Source organism: Blennius ocellaris, assembly GCF_963422515.1.
Source record: "Blennius ocellaris genome assembly, contig: SCAFFOLD_169, whole genome shotgun sequence".
NCBI classification, from domain to species: domain Eukaryota; kingdom Metazoa; phylum Chordata; class Actinopteri; order Blenniiformes; family Blenniidae; genus Blennius; species Blennius ocellaris.
Genome location: NW_027662239.1, coordinates 1 through 21987, shown reverse-complemented (window position 1 = coordinate 21987; position 21987 = coordinate 1). Strand labels below are relative to the sequence as shown.

Here is a 21987-nt window from a genome sequence, read left to right as displayed (position 1 = left end):
ACAGGCTCATTAAGACGCTCTGGCTCCGCTCCGCTCGTTCTCTGCGTGAGTCGGAGGGATGAAAAGATGGAAAGTCAAAATGTGATGCTGGTGAGACTCTAGTTTGAGCAATTTGGCTGATCTATTGTCACATTAAAGAGTCTTTTTTTTTTTTTTTTTTTTTCGGTGCCTGTAATATTGAACGACTGCGCCGTGATGCAGGAGGCGATAGCGTTGAAATATCGCCGTTTGACGGGACGGGAGGCGTCTACGCTCTGGTTAAACAGACGCAGAATCACAAACGGCCCTCGTCCCGTCCTCTCCGAGCGTCTGAGGTAAATTTGGACGGCGGGAGTTTGTGGACTTTTCACGCGTGAGACCCGAGAGTTGACGCGCAGCGCGACGCTCGGCGGAGTTAGCTTCTTATCCCCCGGTGGCTAAACCCACTTTGCTGACAGCTGAAAGTATAATGAGGCTTCTGGTGCTGCTGCAGGAAATAAAAGGCCGTGGGGGGGGGACTTTTCTGTTTTCAGGTCATTAGGCTTGTTTCACTTATGCTCGTTTCATCAGTTCTAAACGTCAGGAGCGAGCGGCGCTGCCTCGTACACTTTCGTCGAATAAATACGACACCGGGGGGATTTAACTTTACGGTAAATTTCCGCAGCAGGAACAAATCGGCCAGAGTTTCTTCGGGGAGTTTCCGGGAAGGAACGTTTGGTTTAGGCGTCTTCTAAAGTTCCCCCGAACTCTGAGAGGACGTGACGGGGAGCGCAGTGCATTCTGGGTAGTAGATAAACAAAGCTAACCGCGCGAATCGGAAGAAGTAGATGCAGAAAGACAAAGTTGGAAAATATCTAGTATCGTGGGGAAGAAGTGGAAGAAGGAGAACGACGTTCATCGATATCTGATCTGGTTGCTTGTGGCTACCCATTAGCCATGAGCTAACTAGCCTAGCCACCACGTGGCTACCCATTAGCCACGAGCTGACTAGTCTAGCCACCACGTGGCTACCCATTAGCCATGAGCTATCTAGCCTAGCCAGCACGTGGCTACACATTAGCCACCACGTGACTACCCATTCGCCGTGAGCTATCTAGCCTAGCCACCATGTGGCTACCCATTAGCCACCACGTGGCTCCCCATTAGCCACGAGCTGACTAGTCTAGACACCATGTGGCTCCCCATTAGCCACGAACTAACTAGCCTATCCACCACGTGACTACCCATCAGCCACGAGCTAACGAGTCTAGCCACCATGTGGCTCCCCATTAGCCATGAGCTAACTCGTCTAGCCACCACGTGGCTACCCATTAGCCACAACGTGGCGCCCCATTAGCCGCGAGCTAACTAGCCTAGCCACCGCACGACTACCCATTAGCCACGAGCTAACGAGTCTAGCCACCATGTGCGGTCCGATTAGCCATGCGCTAACTAGCCTAGCCACCACGGGCTAAAGCGACGGCACGTCCTCTTTCGGTTTGTGTTTCTTCTTCACGTCCTCTCTGGTCAGTGTTTGTTTCAGGCGGCGGCACGGCGCCCCCTAACCAGCAGCTGGTGGAACTGCAGGAGGTTTTGCAGGCGGTTTGATCTGAACTCTGACGCGCGGCTTGAAGCAAACGAAGGTGAACCGAGTCCTGGACGATCAGAATGCCTCTAAACGGTGTCCGACACTCAGACTTTCACCTTCGTGTTCTTTAAAAAAATCAGCTTCTAACTCGGATTACTGTCACATCGGGCTCCGAAAACAAAAAAACAAAACCTTCCACTCCAGCTGTTGTTTTGCCTCCAAAGCTCCGGCGTGACGCGGCAATGAGCAATCAGACATCGTCTCCATCACCCGTCCCCCAGAGGGAGATGAAGTGGAGGATGATGGGGGATGATGGAGGGCTGCGGGTGGCGCCGGCGACGGCTGACGACGGGTATTGAAAAGGGACGAGCTCCGTTTGTCGGAGTGAAAACAAACGGGGGAAGAAACGAGAAAAGGTCACTGTCGCACGGGAAGCACAGGCACACACACACACACACACACACACACACACACACGAGGGTTGGTGTCGTACTAATGGCGATCATTACTAAACTGAAAGGGCAGCGGGGGAAACGGCGGCGTCAAACACCCGACCACCAGGCGGGGGGGAGAATATCCGCGTGCGAATCCCAGTAAAATTCCTTTGAACTCTTCATATATTAAAATGTGTGTGTGTGTGTGTGGTCATGTGATCTCGGCGAGTCGGGCGCCGTTGGATTGCCGTTGTCGCGCGACAGCGAGTAAATGAAAACTGTAACAGGTACAAAAAAAAAAAAACTTAAATAAAAGGTCGACCAAATACAAGAAGTAAACACTAAATTTGAGAAGAAATTTACTTAAAATCATCTTTAAATTTTTGTAAAATAAATAAATAAGAAATACAAAAATGCCTTTTAAACCGATATGATTTAACTTTTTTTCATTTAACTGGAAGTTGTTTATGTGTTGTTGTTTTGTTGTTTCTTTTACATGTTCGAAATAAAAACTTTTAAAAAATCTAGATTTTTTTTGCAATTTTCAAAACGACTTGCAACAAAACAATTTCTTGTGTAGCTCAAAATATTAATTACAATTTTTTTATTTTATTCAAAAGTAAAAATTTAATAAAAATAAACAAACAAGAAGCTATCAAATATCCAATATTATATATATTTTTTTATTATGAGGCTACTTATATTTAAATCTGTTTTTATACTTTTTCAACATTGCTGATTTTATATATTGCGGATTTAAACTCGCCTGTCAATTGTAAAAAAAAAAAAAAAAACACCCATAATGCAACATTTTTTCGACATTTAAATGTATTTTGCAGCAGAAGTTTCCATTAAAATTGTCTTTATGTTGAGACGGGAGTGATTTTCAGTAGAAAAAGTGAAAATATAATCACATGTCATGACGTATACTCTGCACCACGACATAGAAGAGCCTTAAGAAGTTAAAATTTAAAGGTTATTATGGCCTGTATTTTATCGCCCCGGGCAACAGGGAAACACACTTGTTCACGACTGTGATCAATGTTAAAAACACAAATTCAAAAGTAAAACATGCTTCATTTCTGTCACGATACCAAGAGAACGTGAGTTTACTCTCTGGGATTCAACGGGTTTTGAAACAAACAATAAAAAAAATAAATAAATAAAAGGCCAGAAGAAGAAAGCAGCAGCAGCTGTTGTGCGGCGAGTCGACGAGTTTCTGATGACGGGCGAGGGAAACGGTAGCGGGCGAGGCCGGGGCTTAGATAACGCTGCACAGATACACAGATGGGTCAACGTGTTGCGTAAGGCCGTAGTGATGCGATTGTCTTCAACCCTCCAGTGTGTGGCTGCCAGAGTGGATTTACCTCCGTCCACTGTCAGCGCAGGTTCTCTGTGCGTTTAAATATGCAAGTGTGTGTGTGTGTGTGTGTGTGTGTGTGTGCGCGCAGTAAGGGAACGTGCACCTCTCAATCTGGTTTCTTCCCGTTATAAACCCGCTTGTGGATCCATTGTTGTTTTTTTTTTCTCGTTTCTCTGTTTAAAAAGCGCCCCGGAGGCGACCGCGTCGCGTTTTGGTGCCGTATAAATAAAGTTGAGTTGAATTGAATGCAAACCCCCTTGGAGACGCCGAGAGAAGAAGCACGGCTGCACAGGAACGTGGCTCCCATGCACACACACGCACACGCACACGCACACACACACACACACACACACACACACACACACACACACACACACACACACACACACACACACACACACACACACACACACACACACACACACTGACGGTCCGGGCTGAACTTTCTGCTGTCTCGGCAGAACTGAGCCTCATTTATAAACATTGTTTGCACAGGAAATGAAAGTAACGACGTGTCAGAAAATGTGAAATTTCTGAAAACAAAACTCCCTCGTCGCCGACACACTCGTACGCCGCGGGGTTGAACTGAGGACGCACCCGATACCACTCTTCTTTCTTTTTTTTTTTAAAGGATGAGTACGAACATTGAGCTACTTCTACTTATTATATGACATCAAGTCTAATTTGTACTTCTGATTCGATGTGCCTCTGTGTCGACGCTACGTCGCCTCCATCGGCATCGCGTCTGCAGTAGCATAGCGTCTTTCTGCGCTATGCTACTGTAGACCGAGGAGCTGAGCTGTTAATGAGCGTATCAGTTGTATTTTGATCATGTTTGGCATGTAGCATCGCTAAACTCTTTAGTATGTAGCATCGCTAAACTCTTTAGTATGTAGCATCGCTAAACTATTTAGAATGTAGCATCGCTAAACTCTTTAGTATGTAGCATCGCTAAACTCTTTAGGATGAAGCATCGGTAAACTCTTTAGAATGTAGCATCGCTAAACTCTTTAGGATGTAGCATCGCTACACTCTTTAGAATGTAGTATCGCTAAACTCTTTAGGATGTAGCATCGCTAAACTCTTTAGTATGTAGCATCGCTAAACTCTTTAGGATGTAGCATCGCTAAACTCTTTAGTATGTAGCATCGCTAAACTCTTTAGGATGTAGCATCGGTAAACTCTTTAGAATGTAGCATTGCTACACTCTTTAGAATGTAGTATCGCTAAACTCTTTAGGATGTAGCATCGCTAAACTCTTTAGGATGTAGCATCGCTAAACTCTTTAGGATGTAGCATCGCTACACTCTTTAGAATGTAGTATCGCTAAACTCTTTAGGATGTAGCATCGCTAAACTCTTTAGTATGTAGCATCGCTAAACTCTTTAGGATGTAGCATCGCTAAACTCTTTAGGATGTAGCATCGCTAAACTCTTTAGTATGTAGCATCGCTAAACTCTTTAGGATGTAGCATCGGTAAACTCTTTAGAATGTAGTATCGCTAAACTCTTTAGGATGTAGCATCGCTACACTCTTTAGAATGTAGTATCGCTAAACTCTTTAGGATGTAGCATCGCTAAACTCTTTAGTATGTAGCATCGCTAAACTCTTTAGGATGTAGCATCGGTAAACTCTTTAGAATGTAGCATCGCTAAACTCTTTAGTATGTAGCATCGCTAAACTCTTTAGTATGTAGCATCGCTAAACTCTTTAGTATGTAGCGTCGCTAAACTCTTTAGTATGTAGCGTCGCTAAACTCTTTACTATGTAGCATCGCTAAACTCTTTAGTATGTAGCGTCGCTAAACTCTTTAGTATGTAGCATCGCTAAACTCTTTAGAATGTAGCATCGCTAAACTCTTTAGGATGTAGCGTCGATAAACTCTTTAGTATGTAGCGTCGCTAAACTCTTTAGCATGTAGCATCGCTAAACTCTTTAGTATGTAGTGTCGCTAAACTCTTTAGCATGTAGCATCATTTAACTTTTTTTTTGGCTGGCTATTTTTAAAAATTGTGAACTGGAAGTTGTTTGTGTTTGTTTTTTTACATGTTCGAAATAACTTTTTAAAAAAAATCTGTTTTTGGCAATTTTCAAAACAATTTGCAACAAAACAATTTTTTGTGTAGCTCAAAATATTAAATACAATAAAAACATTTAAATGTATTTTATTCAAAAGTAAAAATAAAATAAAAATGAACAAACAAAAAATCTTCCAGTTCACATTCTGAACAAAAAGAGCAGAAAAGATTTACTCTCGTCATATATACCCCTCAATACCGTCACAATATTCAACATTCTAAATATATACATATTTTCTAAGCTTTATATGTACAGTATACACAAAAATAACAAAAAAGGGAACTATTTTCCTGTTTTCCCATATGTGTGTGTGTGTGTGTGTGTGTGTGTGTGTGTGTGTGTGTGTGTGTGTGTGTGTGTGCGTGTGCGTGCGTGCGTGCGTGCGTGCGTGCGTGCGTGCGTGCGTGCGTATATATGCGACGGAGGAAAACTCATCCTGAAACCTCGACATCGGTGTGCAGCCGAAGTGTGTGCTGCTCCCTCAGGCCTTCAAAATAAAGGCTCCGGGGTTCACGGCACAGAGAGAAAGAAGTGTGGAATTGCTGACGGCGTATTATTCAAATTTTTTTTTTTTTTTTTTTTAAACTGCACTCCCTCAGCCGTGTCTGAAACTATTAACATGTTATGTGTGTTTCTAGGTTACTTCCTAGAGTTGCTGAACCGCTCTGCCGTTAGCCTGCAGGAGACTTTCATTCCAACTTGGGGCTCTCTGTACTCCCAGAATTCCCAGGTCTTCTCCGACCTGTACGCGGACCTGCGGCACTACTACCGGGGCGCCAACGTCAACCTGGAGGAAGTGCTCAATGACTTCTGGCTGCGGCTGCTGGAGAAACTCTTCCACCAGGCCAACAGGCAGTATTTCATAGGTGCCATTTTTAAATTTTGAATTTTGAATTTTGGTGTTTTTTTTTTTTTGTTTTGTTTTTTATATTTGAGCCGTTTTCGCCGCTCGGATCGTCACCGTTCCCCCGGGTGTGTGTGTGTGTCGGCTTCCAGGTGAAGACTACCTGGACTGTGTGTCCAAGCAGATGGAGACGCTGCGTCCGTTCGGAGACGCCCCCCGCGTCGTCAAGACGACCATCACCCGCACGTTCGTGGCCGCCAGGTCGTTTGTCCAGGGGCTGGTGATCAGCGGCGAGGTGGTGCGCAAAGTTTCCCAGGTGGGTTTGGACTTTTTCTTCGTTTGTTGTCTTTTTCCATGTTTACATTGAACGACAATCACAACACAACATTCATCACCCCCCCCCCCCCCCCCCCCCACACCCCCCCAACAAAACAAGATTATCTGTAAAAGGGAAAATGGAAATTAAATAGCAATGAAATCGTAAACTAATAAAATTGCAAATCCAATCTAGCGGAAGTGATTAAGAAAAGGAATAAAAATTAAAGTGTTACAATAAAAAGTAGATTAAAAAAATAGAACTAAAGTATACAAATTACGATGTTGACACATCTAGTTTCTACTTTGCAAAGTTGTTGTAATTCTTCATTAAAAAAAAGTACAAATAAAAGTGTTATAGTAAAAAAAAAGTAGATAAATAAAAAAATAAATAGAAATAAATAAAAAAGTATACAAATTATGACGTTGACACATCAAGTTATTTCTTTGCGAAGTTGTTGTTGTAATTCTTCATTAAAAAAAAGTACAAATAAAAGTGTTACAGTAAAAAGTTAATTAAAAAATAAATGGAAATAAATAAAGTATTCAAATTACAATGTTGGCACATCTAGTTACTACTTTGCAAAGTTGTTGTAATTCTTCATTAAAAAAAAAGTACAAATAAAAGTGTTACAGTTAAAAGTTAATAAAAAAAGAAATAGAAATAAATAAAGTATTCAAATTACAATGTTGACGCATCGAGTTTGTTTTTTGTGAAGTTATTGTTGTAATTCTTATTTTATTCCAAAATAAAAAAGTAAAATAATAAGTGTGATAGTAAAAAGTAAATAAATAAAAAAGAAATAACATTGTAATTTGTATACTTGTTGTAATTCTTATTTCATTCAAAAATAGAGTAAAAATAAAAGTGTTACAGTAAAAAGTAAATAAAATACATAAAAAAATAGAAATAAAGTATGCGAATTACAATGTTGACACATCTGCTTACTTTTTTGTGAATTTATTGTCATCATTCTTATTTTATTCAAAAATAAAGTAAATTTTAAAAAGTGTGATAGTAAAAAGCAAATAAATAAAAAAAAACATTTTAATTTGTATACTTGTTGTAATTCTTATTTCATTCAAAAATAAAGTAAAGTAAAAAGTAAATAAAATAAATAAAGTATGCAAATTACAATGTTGACATATTAATTATTATTGTTGTAATTATTTTATTAAAAATAAAGTTAAAAAAATAAAAGTGAGTAAAAAGTAAATCAATAAAAAAAAATAACATTGTAACTTGTATAATTGTTGTAATTCTTATTTCATTCAAAAATTAAAATAAAAATAAAAGTGTTACAGTATAAAGCAAATAAAATAAATAAATAAAAAAAGAAATAGAAATAATTAAAGTATACCAATCATTCCACATTAGTGACCGTGGGGGGAAAAAAGATTTAATAGGTTTAAAATCCGACATGTTCTAGAAGAAAACGGGGGGAAAGAGAATCTTCATCATCAATCATCTTCGTCACAAATCTGTGCAGAAAGAGAGAATCAGTGTAAATAATTAGCGTAGCGTTTATGAAATCACAGCTGTGGTTGTGGGTTTGGATCTGCCGCGAGCTAAACGAGGCCACGAGCTGCTTCCTGTCCTACTTAGAGCCGCCGGCATTCCCCCGAGTCATCCTCACCGAGCCGGACCGCCAAAATAAGGGCTTTGTGCTTTTTGTTTCAGGGAACGATGTCGTTGGTGTGACCGGCCACTAGTGGCCGCTGTTTGTTCTCACACACACACACACACATGGCAGAGAACACAGACGTTCTAGTGGTGACTGTCAAAATAAACGTACCAGGTTAGATTATTATGGTGACTATCAAAATAATACTACCGAGTTGGATTGTTATTACGGTGACTGTCAAAATAAAAGTACCAAGTTAGATTATTATGGTGACTGTCAAAATAAAACCACCAAGTTGGATTGTTTTTACGGTGACTGTCAAAATAAAACCACCAAGTTGGATTGTTTTTACAGTGACTGTCAAAATAAAACTACCAAGATGGATTGTTATTACGGTGACTGTCAAAATAAAAGTACCAAGTTAGATTATTATGGGGACTATGAAAATAAAACCACCAAGTTGGATTGTTTTTACGGTGACTGTCAAAATAAAACCACCAAGTTGGATTGTTATTACAGTGACTGTCAAAATAAAACTGCCAAGATGGATTCTTATTACGGTGACTCTCAAAATAAAAGTACCAAGATAGATTATTATGGTGACTATCAAAATAAAACTACCGAGTTGGATTGTTATTACGGTGACTGTCAAAATAAAACTGCCAAGATGGGCTTTGGGCTTTGGGCTCCGTTGGTAGATTTGTAAACTCTGAACCAGAATCAGTTCGCGGGTTCGATTCCCCGTCTTACTGTCTCCACTTGCCGAAGTGTCCTTGAGCAAGGCACCGCACCTCGATATGCCCCGACCGGCTGGTTTGAACCCCTCGCCTCTCACCTGGAGGCGACAAACCTGGAATCGGGGCGTCGCAGGTTCAAACTAGAGCTGCACTCGGTGGAGCGCGCACCTTTTCACCAGCGCCACATTTGTCGCCATGGAAACCAGTGGATTACACGGTTACCACTTCACCAGGGTGATGACATCACTGCGTCATGTGACCTATCGGCGGATAGGGAATCGAAAACGGGAACATCTTGTCCTCGTTTTGACGTCGATCGGATTAAAACCCGACGGCATTCGGACGAAAATACTTTTTGGACCTTTTCGTGACCTTGACCTTTGACAGTTGCTTCGGTCCTCTACTCTGCCGTAGCTCACTCTGGAGGCAAGGAGTGGGGGGGGGAGGGGGGCGCTCATATATCCTTACTAATTACAGAGGAAAGACAGGCAGAATGATGGAGGGAGAGAGAGAGAGAGAGAGAGAGAGAGAGAGCTCCGCCGCCACAGGCAGGTATGGAGAGCCTGTTGTGAAGGTGAAGCAAGGACAAGTAGGTACAGGAGGATCGCAGCCGCGTCTAAAAAGGGGTTTTCTAAACTACAACTTCCTCTTATTTGGCCGCTGAACAGAAGACATGATTTAATTCAACGTGAGCTCAAAGATTTAACCCCTCGAGCGCCGGGCTATTTCTTTCTTTTCTTTTATTTAATTTTTTTAAAGCAACAGCTGCAAAACGGAGAACTCGGCATGAATGACCTTGGGTTTGACTGATATCAGGCCCTTGGGAGTGTTTTTTTTAAAAACAAATAAGTCTCCTTATCTCCTTGTTTTAAAATGTTGCGACGATTTATGACTAAATCTGAATTTTTACCTCCAATAATCAGGGTCCCATCAGACATCCATCTATATATATACTATATATATACTGTATACTACTTTATTCACTGTGCGGTCGCGAGTCCATTAAAGGGTGAAACTCACTCACATTCACATCCGCAGACTAAAATGAATCTTAAACATGAGTATTAAAGAGAAAAAACCACAGGAAGCTCCTCACTGAAACGTCCAAAATTAAGAATTAGAAGTTTTTATATTCTCGCTTGGAGTCGACGGAACCAAAACCACGTGTCGTGTTAAATATAGCTAAATATTATTTTTAACTGAATAGAGTTTGATTGTTCCAGATGATGGATTATCCCGGTATCGTCTACATCAACCACAATCTGAATCGTATTTATTGTCCTCGTTAAAAAACGATGAAATTGATTGTTCAGTCTGAGCTTATAAATTTAATATAAAATACAATTTAAAAAATTTTATAAAAAAAAAAAAAAAAAGTCAATAATACACTATGTAAATTTACATTATATATATATAGAAAATGTTTGGTTGTTTTGATCAGGACTGAGGTTGATTAACAGATTTATACAAAAAAATAATAATTATCTGATATATTTTATACAGCTGTAAAAAAAATTTGATTGAAAATCTGATGTAGCACAAAACCTAAATATGCTTCAAAGTCAATGACATAACTAATCTTGAAACGTGAAAAAGATTCTGATGTCCGGTCACATTTTATATTGAAAATGGGAAATTTTGTGTGTATTTTTTCCCCCTATCAGTGCCTTTATTTTCTAAACTGACATTTAAAGTTATCTTTTACATTTTTTTTTTTAATATTTGGTCATTTTGATCAGGACTGAAGCTGATTCATGCAACAAAATAATCTTTTTTAATATATTTATGTGATATATTTTTACAGCTGTAAAATTAGTGGATGAAAACATTTTTTTAAGGAAAATCTGATGCAGCACAAAACCTAAATATGCTTCAAAGTCAATGACATAACTAATCTTATATAACATGTTTATTTTTTTTTTTATATTTAGTAGTTTTGATCAGGACTGAAGCTGATTTATGCACCAAAATATGTTTTTTCTTTTAAATATTTATGTGCTATATTACAGCAGTCAGAGTTCGAGGATCATCAGTGGATCAACTCTACATATTGATGGTTTATGAGTCTAAAACATGAGACTCTAAGGGTTTTTTATCTTCTAATACCGGAGCGCCAAGGTCACACAGGAAGTTGTCGACGCCGTTTCATGTCCGACCCCCTCGGGGGGTGGGGGGGGGAGGGTGGGGGAGGGGGGGGATTCCCAGTGTTAACGGCGGGCGGATGATGTAACACAAACTCCCATTAGCGACTGCGTCTCCTTAACAAGTCTCTCATTGACGCCGTTCCTCCTGCTGGATCGGTTTTAACGTCCCACTGCTCGCTCGCTCTCTCTCTCTCTCTCTCTCTGGAAAGCGTCTGACTCATCCGTGGTTAATGAGCGGAGAAGGAGGGATGGAAAGACGGGAGGAGAAGGAGGGCAGCGGCGAGGATCTGACTCATGTCTCATGTGACTTGAGATGAATCCTGGGAATGTGCTTATTGCTCATCTGTGTCGCTCGTAATCCTTCCTCCTTTAATGAGAGAAGCTTTTGTCGAGATGTTTTCCACTTTTTACGGGGGCTGGTAATCGTTTTTTCTTTTTTTTTTTCTGAGGAATAAATAAGTCAAATTGAACCACTTTTGATTTTTTTTTTTTTTTTTTTTATCTTTATCATGGAGATTTTTTTAATGATCTCTGCAGTGAAATCAAAGGAAAAAATTACTTTTCCATTTAGCTGATTGTGCTGAAAAACTTTTTAAAGACTATATTATATATTTTCTATAGAAATCTATGAACAGCCTGGAGCTGATAAAGGTTTTAATCAGACCAAAATAAAGCAGTGCTTACAGAGGTTATAATCTATTTTATTGTTTGTGTTTTTACATTTTTTTTTTTTTTCCCCCAATTTTATTAATTTAAATTCCACAGGTGAAAATTGTAGTTTTATTCGGTCAGTTGTAATGATCTGTGGTAATTTCTCACAAACAAACACAACAAACGAGAAGAAAACAACAAAATTAGTTCCAAGAAGAAATGAAAAGATTGAAGATTGGGTTTTTTTTTTTCTGTTTTAATGAGTCTAAAATGAAGATTGATTGATTTTATAATAGCGCGATTCATTCTGCTTTCACACTCTTCATCACATTCTCACACACAGAGGAGGAGGAGGAGGAGGAGGAGGAGGAGGAGGAGGAGGAGGAGGAGTTATTTTCCCACCTGATCCCAATTGTTGTTCTATTTTCACTGTATATTTGTTAAAAGCCGGGTTTTAACTGTGACTTTGCCGTTGGAGGAACATTTTCCAGGAAAAGCATCGGGCCGGCCCAGATGTCAGCTTAGAGGAGCTTTGTATGTCTCTCTCTCTCTCTCTCTCTCTCTCCCTCTCTCTCCCTCTCTCCTCCTCTCCCTCTCTCTCTCTCTCACACCCTACACTTCCTGAGGTTTTTGGTATGCATAGCTGTACTCTCTTGCGAACAGGGCTTACTGGTATTAACCCAGTTTCACTTTTCACGCACGAAGGCCCTTTCCTGGGGAACGGGGCGAGCGAGAAAGAGAGAGAGAGAGAGGGAGAAAAAGAGAGAGAGAGAGGGAGATTGCACTGAGGGACAGTGAGTACTCGTACGAATGTCGGGGCCTTTTTCATTGCGTGTGAAACAAAAAAAAAAAAAAGCAGATTCTACCTCGGTGGTTTCCAAGGAAACGGCGTTGAAAGAACGTCTGGTGCCCGTTTTTTTTTTTAAAAAAAAGGGGTGGGGGGGGCGGGAGGGGTGGGGGGTGACCTCCCGCCATCGAGACGTCGACGGGAACGGGTGTATAGTTTTTTTTTTTTCACGCGGGCGTTGGTTCTCCTCCCCGGGTGCAGGTGCCGCTGAGCCAGGAGTGCATGAAGGCCATGATGAGGATGACCTACTGCCCCCACTGCCGCGGCATGGCCTCCGCCAGGCCCTGCGCCAACTACTGCAGCAACGTCATGAAGGGCTGCCTGGCCAACCAGGCCGACCTCAACACCGAGTGGAGGCATCTGGCAGGTGAGGGGGGCGGGGGGGGGGGGGCGGAGGCGGAGCTCTCACACACACACACACACACACACGAGCGCACACCGAGGCCACGTGTGAATGGTTTCTCCCGGTCGCCATAGAAACCATGATGCAGGTGGCCGACCGGCTGGGCGGGCCGGCCGGCGTCGACAGTGTGATCCTCACGCTGCCCAGTCGCATCTCCGAGGCCATGGTCACCATGATGGACAGTGTGGACGCCGTCAACAGCAAGGTCAGAGCACACACACACACACACACACACACACACACACACACACACAGATGCATGTCTGCATCTCTCTGTGCCACTGAATTAATTCTGTTTTATATTATTAAATTGTTTTATATCATCATTTTGATCCGCTGGACACCTTGAATTCCCTTATTGGGGAGAAATTAAATATCTACTTACTTACCTAGCTAACTACCTACTGACCCACCTACCTACCTACCTACCTACCAACTCACCTACCTACCTACCTACCTACCTACCTACCTACCTGCCTACTTAATCACCTACCAACCCACCTACCTACTTACTCAGCTACCTACCAACCTACCTACCTACCTAGTTACTCACCTCCCTACTCACCTACCTACCAACCCACCTGCCTACTTACTCACCTACCTACCAACCCACCTGCCTACTTAATCACCTACCTACCTACCTACCTACCTACCTAGTTACTCACCTCCCTACTCACCTCCCTACCTACCCACCTGCCTACTTACTCACCTACCTACCAACCCAGCTACCTAATGTAAGCGGCTCAAATAAACTAAACTAAAACTAAAAAACCTTTACCTACCTACGTATTGACCTACTAACCCAATTACCTACCTACCAACCCACATACCTACTTACTCGCCTACCTACCAACCCACCTACCGACTTATTTACCAACCAACCCACCTACCTACTGACTCACCTACCTACCTACTTACTCAACTACCGACCAACCCAGCAACCTACCTACCAACCCACCTACCTACTTACTCACCTACCTACCAACCCACCTACCGACTTATTCACCAACCAACCCACCTACCTACTGACTCACCTATCTACCTACCTACCTACCTACTTACTCAACTACCGACCAACCCAGCTACCTACCTACCAACCCACCTACCTTCCCACTCACCTACCCACCTACCTACTTACTCACCTACCTACCTACCTACCTACCCACCTACCCACCTACCCACCTACCTACCTACCTACCAACCCACCTACCTACTTACTCACCTACCGACCAACCCGGCTACCTAATGTAAGCGGCTCAAATAAACTAAACTAAAACTAAAAAACCTCTACCTACCTACGTATTGACCTACTAACCCAATTACCTACCTACCAACCCACATACCTACTTACTCACCTCCCTCCCTCCCTCCCACCATCCAAAAAAAAAGAATTTCACTGTTTTATAAGTTGCGTATTCGAGGTTTTACTTGTGACGATATTCGCGCATGAAACCGTGTCTTTGTTGTTTGTGTGATTTTATGGCTTCGCGTCCGACACTGATCACCTCCATGCTTCTGCTCCGTCAGGACGGTTTTAAAGCAACACATTCCTAATTTCAAAGGGAGCAGCGTGAGTCATAAAGCCGGCGGCGGGACCGGGTCTTTAACGTCACCGTCTTAACGGCTCCACTTCCATAAGCTCCTCCAAACGCAACCGGCAGCAACGACGGACGGACCGACTCGTTTGGTTTAGGTGGAAAATAAAAAATTCCAAAGTAGAAAAAAAACCACAAAGCTTCCTCTGTGCCGCGGCGGTTAGCCTGAGGTGAGCCGCGGATTCCGCCGGCCCGGGTTCAGGACGCTAATCACAGGCGGCGGCGGTTGATCTCCATCTCTCGCGGAGAAGTGCCGCGTCGGAAAGTCGGCCGATGCCGTCGCGTTGGGGGAGATTATCTCGTCTTTATATAATCTGTTGATGTCAGGAGCCATATGCTGTTAAAACGAGTGTTTGAAATCAAAAACCGCACTTACTTTGTTGGATACGTAGAGAGTCGACGAGCCGCGGGAGCAGATGTGACTCTGAGCTGAAGGAAGGGTTGCTTCACAGTGACGTTGAAAGATCAAAGTCCCGAGACTATCGACGATTGACGAAGCAGTTTTCCCAATGTGTCGTTTATTAAAAAAAAAAAAGTAAGCCGCGAGTCACCGCGCTTAAGGCCGCGCCGCAATTTGACTCAAGAGGTCACGCAAATGACCGCCGCCGCCGCCACGGATCCTCGACGCGTTCGCTCATGAGATTCACCCCGGACTTCTGTCTTTGATCTTTTATTCCTCAGTTGTTCCAGGCGTGCGGGAACCTCCGGGCGGGAGGAACCAGCAGCACGGGGGTGGAGGAGGAGAACGTGAAGAGGGGGAAGGTTACGGTGGAGGACAGGCTGGACGCGAGCGCCGGCCGGATGGAGAAGCTGGTCGGTGTTGGGTTTTTTTTTAGGTTTTTCTCCGACTTTTCTCTTTGATGACTGGTTAAAAAAACAAATATTCCTCCGTCTCCTCTTTCCCCCGCAGGTGATCGACGTGACGGTGAGGCTGAGGGACATGCAGCCCTACTGGGTTTCCCTCCCCGGCGTCCTCTGCAGCGACCGAGTGGCGACCGGAACCGGCGCCGAGGACAAGTGTTGGAACGGCATGAGTCGAGCTAGGTACGGGAAGAGACAGCGCAACGCTTTCTAGGGGTCTGTTTCCGTGACAACGGTGATCGGGAGTCACGGCTGTGGAGCTCAACAATACAACGATTTTGTCTTTTATTTTTTTAAATCAAGAGAGGCCCCCTAGTGGTGAAACATTGTAGTGATTTTAAACGGCTCGTTTAAGAGAGACTTATTAATCTGACTTTTATTAACATTATACTTGTAAACACAAACAACCCGATGCTTAACCAGTCCCCGAATGTGTTTTTGGGGCCTGGTTTACGAGAAATGATCACTTTAGGAAAAACAAATGTTTTCACTTGAAACGAAGTCGTAATTGCTTGCTTTTTTTTTTTTTTTTTTCATTGCGTATCCTCGGGCGCCGCAACAAAGACAAACTTTTTAAAGTTGAAATTTCAAGGTTATTACGGCTCTATGTTACCAGTCCAGAGTTTGTCTCTCCTGAGCTTGAGACGAATTTGACACCACTGATTTCTATTTTCACAAAACCAAAACAATTACGACTTAAAATGACCACGATCTCAAACCTCCTCAACGATTTCCTGATGTGGAGGTAAATTAAGGTTTAAGACGCTCTTGAGCCAAGTCAACGGCTTAAAAACATCCTTTGTTTTTGCACAAATTTAACTTTCTTTTTCACAGCTGGTTTTATTTCAGCTGCATTTATACAAAGCAGCAAAAAAAGAAAAAAATTATAAATTTATATATATATATATATATATATATATATATATATATATATATATATATATATATATATATATATATAAACCGTCCAGGAATTTTTTTTGACTTGTTTTTCATAGTCTTCCTGGAAAACGATTGATTTATAGAACTAACCTTTACACAGACAATTTCCAATGGATCCATTGGCTTGTACTGTAAAACCTGTGATGTCGGGACGCCCCAAAGGCCAAGTGTCCCCTGAAGACAGGTGTCCTCTCCTCGGAGGGACGGGTCACCAGGACAAATTGTAGAAGCAGTTGACATTGAAGGCACCAAACACCACATATGTTATTTAAAAAGCAAATAACTGAACCAATACAAAGATGTATACAATTTATATACATATTTACACATGTATATAAGATGTGTACAGGATTATTATTAAATAAGATTTAATGTACTTCAGGGACCACAGTCCTTGAAGTACATTTAAAAAGTTACATGTATTATATTATATAATATATGTAATATATATTTATGTATATATATTATTTATATTATAATATAATATATATTATATTATATTAACCTTTAAAAGTACATTCAAAGGTTAATATTGTTATAATAACCTTTAAATTTACACTTTTACAGTGTATGGAATGTAATTGTCTCTTTTTTACCAGATCAAATGGTGAGCACTGAAAACGATTACAATCTCAACATATAGTCCATTTTAATTAAACATTCTGGTGCAAAATACAATAAAATGTAAAAAAAAAAAATACAAAAAAACCAGCCTGAATATTCTAATATTATTAGTATTTTGGCCATTTTGGTGTCGCGACGCTTGAAATTTGCCATTGAAACCTGTCGGTCGTCCTCGTTTGGCAGGTTGTCCGTCATCACGGTGTGTCGGCGGTTAAATGTGAAGCAGAACTCTACTGAGGTTCTACTGTAATTGCTGAATGGAGGCACTTCAGACAAGGTGTGTTTGCGGTGCAGGTACCTGCCCGAGGTGATGGGCGACGGCCTCGCCAGTCAGATCAACAACCCCGAGGTGGAAATCGACATCACCAAACCAGACATGACGATACGCCAGCAGATAATGCAGCTGAAGATCATGACGCACCGCCTGAAGAACGCGCTGAACGGCCAGGACGTGGACTTCCAGGACGCCAGTGAGTGATTACCGAACAGCCCAGGCGCCTCTGGACACCGTTTACAAGAAGACTTCATCGCCGATGATTCACGGATGATAGGAACATTTTAACAAGTTCCAGCTTTTAAATAAAAAAAACACCAAACGCGGTTGTTTAGAGCAGCACACTTCTGTCTTCCATTTCACAAAATGGAAAAAAAGAAAAGTGATATGTTTTGTGTTCTGGTTGGATTTTAAATTGGATGGTTGAAGTTTGTTCCTTTTTGTAATTAGCATCCCACGTTACACTGTCTGTTCTCTTCTTTTCTTTATTTGTGTTTGCTGAACTATCAGCCAGTATCACTTTGAAAAAAAGTGGATCTATTAGAATAACTAGAGCTACGCTCGGTAGAGCGCTGACCTTTGCCATATCGATGCTCACTAGCCTGTCAGGCAGCCACATGACTGTGTGGAAACAATGAGCCCTTTGATCTCCTCTTTCATCTACTTTGTATTGGGATATTTTTTTTCCCCCCGCAGTTTTTTGTGGAGTTATTCGGGAACTGTTCGTCATTAACGTCCCAAAATCTAATGGATTGGTCCTTGGATGGTGACAAATCATCCCTGAAGATTTCGTGTAATTCGGGTGAAAAGTTCACAAAAAATAGACAAACTAATGAATGAATAATAAATAAATTCACGCAGGCTAACAGCTCAGCTACCAGGTTGTGGAGAAGCTGCAAAGCTTTCTGGGAGACGCTGTAGTGCTAATATTAGTAGAAAAGTTCAAAGTAAATTTAGTGTGATGAGATTAAAGGAGATAAAGGAGACTTTCCTTCGCAGTTTCACCGTTTTTTTGAGATTTATTCGGAAATGGCTAGCCGTTAACGTCCCAAAATCGAATGGATGAAGACAAACTATCCCTGAAGATTAGATCTAAATAATATATATAAATAAATAAAAAACACGCAGACGAAAACATAACGACGGTTACTTAAACTCGCCGTTCGTTTTTGTTTTTCCCCCCCCCTGCAGGCGACGACGTCAGCGGTTCGGGAAGCGGCATGTGCACCGACGACTCATGCTCCCGGAGCCCCCGCCTGGTGGCCCCCGCCACCGACCGGCCCGTCCTCTACCCCTTCCTCCCCGAGAACAAGGAGGTGAAGGGCTCCTCCGCCGCCCCGCGCCTCCCCTCCGCCAGCCTCCACCTGCTCCTCCTCCTCCTCCTCACGCTGCTGCTGCTGCGACTATAATCCACTACGGCCAGCAGGGGGCGTCGACCAGCCGGGACCCGGGGGTCCGGGGGGGGGAGAGTTTGGTGGGATTTAGTTGCTTTGCCAGAACTGAACGAGTTTAACTAAACAACGGCGAACCGGTCGCTCGGCTGGACTTGCTTTGGTTTTGGATTAGAACAAAATGGAAACTTCACTTCGAGTTATTTTTATTTTTCCTTTTCTTTTCTCCTTTCCTTCCCGCTATACCACGACTCCAGTAGAGCCGATCTTTCTCACGTTTTCGTTCTGGTGTTTTGGGATTCGACGTGTGGGAGTGTTTGGGTAACGACGGTGGCAGGTCGTTTAAAAAAAAAAAAAAAAATCCCCTTTAGGATTTATTTATTTTTTATTGATTATCGTCAATAAACCCCCAAACAGATTTTAGTCACATACAGATATTTATAGAGAAAAACACACAAAGCTGAAATGTATTAAAGTAGAGAGAACTTTTAAAAAGGAGGATAATCTGGACTGCAGCAGCCCTCCTGATGCATTAAGCCTCACTATCATTATATTCTCTCTCTCTCTCTCTCTCTCTCTCTCTCTCTCTCTCTGCATCAGCACTTTTTCGCCATTTCATCATGTAAGCTGTAATAACAGCCGTGATCGCATTTACACTGACATGATCGTCTAACATGAGAGTAACACGGCCCGTCTTCCACTCTATCCATCCCTCCGCTCGCTCGCCCACCCCCCCCCCCTCCCCCAGCCCCCCCGCTGAGACAAATCTCTCTCTCTCACCCAAGTGTAGCATCACCTTGAGATTCTATAAAGCCCACGCTCGCCCGGGGGGGGGGGGGGGGGGGGGGGGGCGCTCTCCCCCGGTCCTGAGTGATTTTGTAGCAGAAACAGAAATCAGAAGCAGACCCCCCCCCCCCCCCCCCCACACCCACCCCCGTTATCGTTCTCCGATCACAAAACGGAGCAACACAATATAATATGCATACTTTTTATTTCTCCGCGTCGCCACGGCGACGACTCGCACCACGGTATACGAACCAACGCACGTCTCTGACAAGTACGTCTCTTTCTAATGGCAAACGAAACATTGTACATATTTTTGATCGCTACTTTGTTTTTTTGTTTTCTTTGTTTTTTGTTTTTCTCGAGAAAACAGCCAGTTAGGTACCAAAACTTTATATAAAGGGGGGGTCAGATCATCGTTTTATTTGTACTCATCCGTCTGCAAAGTTTTTCTATCCGGCTGCCTCCCAACCCCCCCCTAACACCCCCCCCCCCCCCCCCCTTCTCATTCGTCATCATGACCTTTTAAGGCTCCTTCATGATGGCGGAGGCAATATGACAATGACACAGCGCTTCATTACGTCCTGACTGGGATTGTTGTGGGGACACGGCGAGGAGTGTGTATGTGTGTGTGTGTGTATCTGTGTGTGTGTGTGTGTGTGTGTTCGCCTTTGATTGACAGCAAAAAAAAAAAGGGAGGCGGCTTGAGAGGATTTATAAATCTTGTCTGGACGGCGAGTCGAGGAGACGTATTGAAATGCATTCGGCGCCATTACAGTGACGGCGATGGGAGACTAATATAGCTCTTTATTTTATTTTTTTTATTTTATTTTCAAAAATAGCATCGTCGGGCTCCTACTGTTAAAAACGAAACAAAAAAAAACTCACCAGCTGCATTGATGATGTCTAAATCGCTCGTGGCAGGAAGACGGAACGGTGTTTTCTTTTCTCTCTTTTCTTCAGTTTGCGCACTGGGACAATCCACTCCTGTTGTTCTAATGATAATAATAATAATAATAATAATGATGATGATGATCTATATGCAACTGGACGCTTGTTCCTCGACAGGTTTCACCTCTCGCTCTTCGTCGAAATGCTTTTCTGGGCGGACGACTCGTCCGTCTCGTCTTGTTTGTGTTCAGAAATCTGCCTGTGACTGCCTGGGAGCTTCTTGTGGGGTCAATATTGAGATTTTTTTTTTTTTTTTTTTTAAATAAGGGGGGGGGTGGGGGAGTTATGAATATGAATGTGAAAGTTAAAAAAAAAAAAACACACGCAGGCCTGTAAAGAATTCAGAAAGTGCTCCGACTGTGACGGCGACATTCCAGTTCAAAGACGACTTTAGACTCACGGCTTCAGTTTCGATGCCTCACAGTGTCATGGGGCTGAAATTTGCACATCCCCCCCCCCCCCCCCCCCCCCCCACCATCACCCCCACACACACACACCACCACCACCTGCTCCGCCATCACTTTTTAATCTCATTAATTTGTTGTCCAAACCCCCCCCCCCCCCCTCCCCCTTCCCCCCCCCCCCCCTTTTATAAAAACCTGCACTTTTATGAGGCCAATAAATGGCATTGTCTGCACAAAGACATCACAAGATGGTCGATCGATGCGCGAGTCAACACCTTCCAGAAACGACTATTGATTGGGGACGTGTGTGTGTGCAGACGTGTGTGTGTGTGTGTGTGTGTGTGTGTGTGGTGTAGACGTGTGTGTGTGTGTATGCAGATAAGGTATGGCCCAGCAAGATGTCTCCCGTGTGGCTGTGGTGAAACGGTGTAAATAAAACGGGATCGTCCAGCGTCGGCGTCTCTGACGTGTGTGGGGGGGGGGAGGGGGAGGGGGAGGGGAGGGTAAAAAAAACAAACAAAAAAACAAACAAAAAAGCAAACATGCAAGGCTGATTATTATTAAAAACCAACTTTTTATTTCAACACTGACTTTAGAATGGGAGGCATTTCTGCAAGGTGCCAATTTATGAGGAGGAGAAAAAGTTGTTTTTCTTGTTTTAATTTACTTTTTGGTTTTTATTGTGCTCGGACATCGATGGAAGAATTTGTTCTTAAGGGGACGATAGATGCCAGACAGGTTTTTTTTTGGGGGGGGGGGGGGGGGGGGGGGGTGGGTGGAGGGGAAAGAAATGTATATCTTAAAAAAAAAAAAAAAGAAAGAAAAAGAAATGTCTCATTTGCTGTTGTACCTGAAATCTTGTGTCAATTATATACATTGTAAGATTTTCAACACGTCTGCGTCCTGTTTCTTTAACGGTGTGGAGGGTCTGGGGAGGTTTTGACTTTTAAAACAGCAGGTCATCTTAAACCCAGGAAGAATAATGCAAAAAAAAAAAACAACAACAAAACAAACCATGAACAAACGAGATCGGTGGTTTTCAATCAGTGTTCCGGCAGAAAATAATCCAATTAATTTAATTGATTGATAAAAACTCTTCACTGGCAATGGGTTGACATTGTGGAGCTTCAGTGCCTGAAATGTATTGACTGATCAAAGAACATTTCCTTTCCTT

The 21987-nt window shown here is 42.6% G+C and overlaps 1 protein-coding gene across 1 annotated transcript in view; it reads left to right on the top strand.

The window, feature by feature from the left end:
- The window catches only part of LOC308148021 (glypican-1-like), a gene marked incomplete at its 5' end in the record, with an annotated part of 60448 nt that extends 39140 nt beyond the window's left edge, over nt 1–21308 (top strand). The window contains 8 exons of the mRNA XM_080521430.1: nt 6061–6288; nt 6419–6582; nt 12787–12952; nt 13063–13193; nt 15265–15396; nt 15494–15627; nt 17305–17480; nt 18476–21308. Of these exons, the coding sequence (XP_080377556.1) occupies nt 6061–6288; nt 6419–6582; nt 12787–12952; nt 13063–13193; nt 15265–15396; nt 15494–15627; nt 17305–17480; nt 18476–18693 (1349 nt within the window). The remainder of the gene's footprint in view (nt 1–6060; nt 6289–6418; nt 6583–12786; nt 12953–13062; nt 13194–15264; nt 15397–15493; nt 15628–17304; nt 17481–18475) is intronic.
- Between the last annotated feature and the right edge of the window lie 679 nt (nt 21309–21987).